This window comes from Chinchilla lanigera, unplaced genomic scaffold, assembly GCF_000276665.1.
Source record: "Chinchilla lanigera isolate Chin_1 unplaced genomic scaffold, ChiLan1.0 scaffold00084, whole genome shotgun sequence".
In the NCBI taxonomy this organism is placed as follows: domain Eukaryota; kingdom Metazoa; phylum Chordata; class Mammalia; order Rodentia; family Chinchillidae; genus Chinchilla; species Chinchilla lanigera.
Genome location: NW_004955485.1, coordinates 8,469,734 through 8,473,057, shown reverse-complemented (window position 1 = coordinate 8,473,057; position 3,324 = coordinate 8,469,734). Strand labels below are relative to the sequence as shown.

At 56.0% G+C, this 3,324-nt stretch overlaps 1 protein-coding gene across 1 annotated transcript in view; it reads right to left on the bottom strand.

Annotated features, from left to right (window-relative positions):
- Positions 1-837: 837 nt before the first annotated feature.
- The window catches only part of Kcnip2 (Kv channel interacting protein 2), a gene marked incomplete at its 5' end in the record, with an annotated part of 4,104 nt that continues 1,617 nt past the window's right edge, over positions 838-3,324 (bottom strand). Inside the window, 5 exon segments of the mRNA XM_013504088.1 lie at positions 838-2,155; positions 2,416-2,478; positions 2,590-2,694; positions 2,824-2,931; positions 3,045-3,115. Coding sequence (XP_013359542.1) covers positions 2,108-2,155; positions 2,416-2,478; positions 2,590-2,694; positions 2,824-2,931; positions 3,045-3,115 — 395 coding nt within the window.

Sequence of the window (3,324 nt, the reverse complement as noted above, 5' to 3'; positions counted from 1 at the left end):
CTCAGGACCTTGCACTTGCCAGGCAGGTGCTTGTGCCGCTGAGCTATAGCCCCAGCCCTGAAATCACATTTTTTAATCTCTATAGTTTACAATATTTGTTTAAAGTTAAAGCAGTTAAATACTTGAAACTAGTTATAAAAGAATTGTAAGTAATTCAAGCTTTAGAAACTTGTGAAATGAAAGGTTATACATGTTGTTTTGCAGTACTGGGGATTGAACCCAGGGCCTTTGCACTGAGCTACATCTCCCTTTTCTTAGTTTTATTTTGAGACAGGGTATTGCTAAGTTGCTCAGGCTGGTCTCAAATTTGTGATCCTCCTGCCTCAGCCTCCTGACAAGCTAGGATTATAGGCGTGCATCATTACACTCAGCTGTAAATTAGAAATTCTTGTTTAGAATGCTGAGAGACAGCTTGCTTGGCATAGTCTTTTAACACCCTGTCCTTCCTTGTCTTCTCTCAGGTTCTAGGAGGAGGATTTTTGGGGGGGCCCATGGCTAAGTAGGTTGTGAACCAGTATAGAACCTGAGACATGTTCTCCTACTAAGACACAGTCAGACTCAAAATGACAGGCAAGTTCTTTCTTTCTTTTTTTTTTTTTTTGGTCTTTTTGAGACAGGGTCTCGCTGTGTAGTTCAAGCTGGTCTTGAGCTCACTTTGTAGCCCAGGCTGGTCTCAGACTCACAACGATCCTCCAGCCTCAGCCTCCTGAGTGCTGGGATTACAGGCATGCGCCACCACGCCTAACTGACAGGCAATTTCTTGAGGCTGCAGGCAACATGAGTTAGGGGTTGTGCAGTATTTATGGGGTAAAGGAACAAAAAAGAGATGGCAGCCAGTGCATAGCCATTGTGTTTTATTGATCTGGTATATTCCTTATTTTACAAAATATACAGAGGAGCCAAAAATGCTAAGCAGTCAACAGTGTCTGATTCAACAGGGGCTCCTCCCTGGGGGTCCTTGCCCTCATTCTGGCTGAATGAACAAGCAGGTACATTACGGGGTAGCAGCGTGGCAGGCGTGCTGAGAAGGTGGGAGCTGGGTCTTCCGGTCCCTGCCCTCCTGGTGTGCCAGGCAGCATTTCTGTGTAGGCTGAGAAGGGAGCTGAGGAGGCCGTGTGTGGGGTGGGGACAGCCTTGGTAGGTCAAAGATTGCCCCCCAGGTAACACCGCTATGCCTGCCCCCACCAAGGCACCCGCTGGAGGGCCGGCAAGACTCCAGTTCAGGAACATCCCGACTCTCTCTGCCTCTAAGTCTAGAGGACACGGCAAGTGAAAACTCAAGTCTTAGCCATCAAAACTGGACGAGCAGGGAAGCGGGCCGGAACTCTGGCAGCCATCAGCCAGGACTCCCCACCTGCATCCCCCCGCCACGGCCCCCCCATACAAAAGAGGGAGGGGAAGAAATTTCAAGGGTGAGCCAGACAGCTGGATCCCAGGCTCTCCCAGGATACTGGGAAGGGGATGGAAAATTTCTGGGACATTTGGAAGGGATGAGGCCCTCTGAAATGTTTAGAAACGTATCCTGATGGCCTAGGGTGGCATACTGTGGAACTTGCCTGAGCGTTCACCGTCTGCCCAGGCCTCTGTGTTCTCAACCCCAGCCAACCTGTAGGCCTTAACCGCTGGCTCAGGCCCAAGGTGCCTCCCTCCACACTCTTGTCCCCCTCACACAGGCTGGTCTGAAAGGTTGGCCAGTGCTGAGGCCAGACGCTCACTCTCTGGGAAGTCTTGGGGGACATACTTAGACCAGGGGTGGAAGCAGCACCATAGCAGGAGACATTCCGTCTGGTGGTGCGGTTTCTAGAGCAGGGGTGGGAGGTGGGCAGCCGCTCAATTCCCACAGCAGGGGCACCTCCGCTCTGGGTGTCAGGCAGCAAGGGGGTGAGGGCTACCGGGAGTTGGGCACCCCCACCAGACGCACTCTGCCCACTCTCTGGCCCCTTCAGCTCCAGGGATCTGGATACTGAAGCCCAGGCTCTTGGACCCCTACAGCCCCACAGGCAGGGCTAGGAAGAGCACAGACCTGGGAAGAGAAGGGTGAGGTCTGCCTGGCTTAGGGATACAGCATGGCCCCCTAAGACACACTGACCCCCCTTTTCCTGGTGGGCTAGATGACGTTGTCGAAGAGCTGCATGGACCGCATGATGTTCTCGTCCTGTGGCCATCATTTAAGGGAGGCAAATTGGAGAGCACAGGGAAAAAAAAGCTTATGAGCAGCAGAGAGGACACTGACTGAGAGAGCCGGACATTCAGGGGCAGGAAGGAGACAGCCAGAGTCCGTGTCCTCTCGTCATGCCGGAGGGGCTTGGGTGGGGGTAAGGGAAGAGGTACTCTGCCCCCAAAGGTGCCTTTTCCCGTGACACTGACTCAGGCCCGGGGTCTGGACCAAGGAAATGTGGAGGGCAAGGCCTTTACCTTTTGACAAGACTCAATGAATTCCTCAATGGTCACCACACCATCCTTGTTTCTGTCCATCTTCTGCAGGGGGTGGCAGGAGAGAGGCAGGCAGAACTCAGGTAAGTCCCGCGGTGGCTCCTGGCCTCCTTCCCTCTACTCGGGCTCCCTCCAGCCCTACCCCGTGCCAGGCACCTGGAAGAAGTTCTCCACGTGTTCCCGCGGGGCCTCCTCCCGCAGCGCAGGGTAGGTGTATCTGCCCATCATGTCGTAGATGGACTTCATGATGTCAAGCATTTCCTGTTAGGCCAACAGGAAAAAACCCTTCCTCAGAGCCTCAGCCTCCAAACCCGGGCCTAGGAGGGCAGACGCCACCCCTCGCAGCTGTCAGCGGGCAGCTGCCCCTCCCCAGCCCCGCGCCGCCCCCACCTCCTTGGTGATGCAGCCGTCCTTGTTGAGGTCGTACAGGTTGAAGGCCCAGTTCAGCCTGTCATCGACTGTGCCCCGAAGGATCACGGACAAACCAGCCACGAAGTCCTGGGAAGGAAACAGCAGGACCGGTCTTCACAGACCCAGCACCGCACCCGCCCTTGGGCTGTGCCCTGGAGCACCCGCAAGGGGAGCTGCCTAGCCCCCCTCCCGCAGCGCACCTCAAAACTGACTGAGCCGTCGTGGTTGGTGTCGAAGGCGTTGAAGAGGAAGGTGGCGTAGGTGCTGGAGTCTGCGGGGGTGCGGGGAGGCGCACAGGTCTCCGGACGGGTCGGCGCCGCGCCCCGCCTCCTCCCCAGCCCCCGCGCCTCTCCCCACGCGGCCCGCGAGGCCGGCAGCTCACCTCCTTGCGGGAAGAACTGGGAGTAGATCTGCTTGAAACTCTCCTCGTTTACGATGCCGCTGGGGCACTCCTGGGAGGGCAGGGCAGACGTGAGGCCC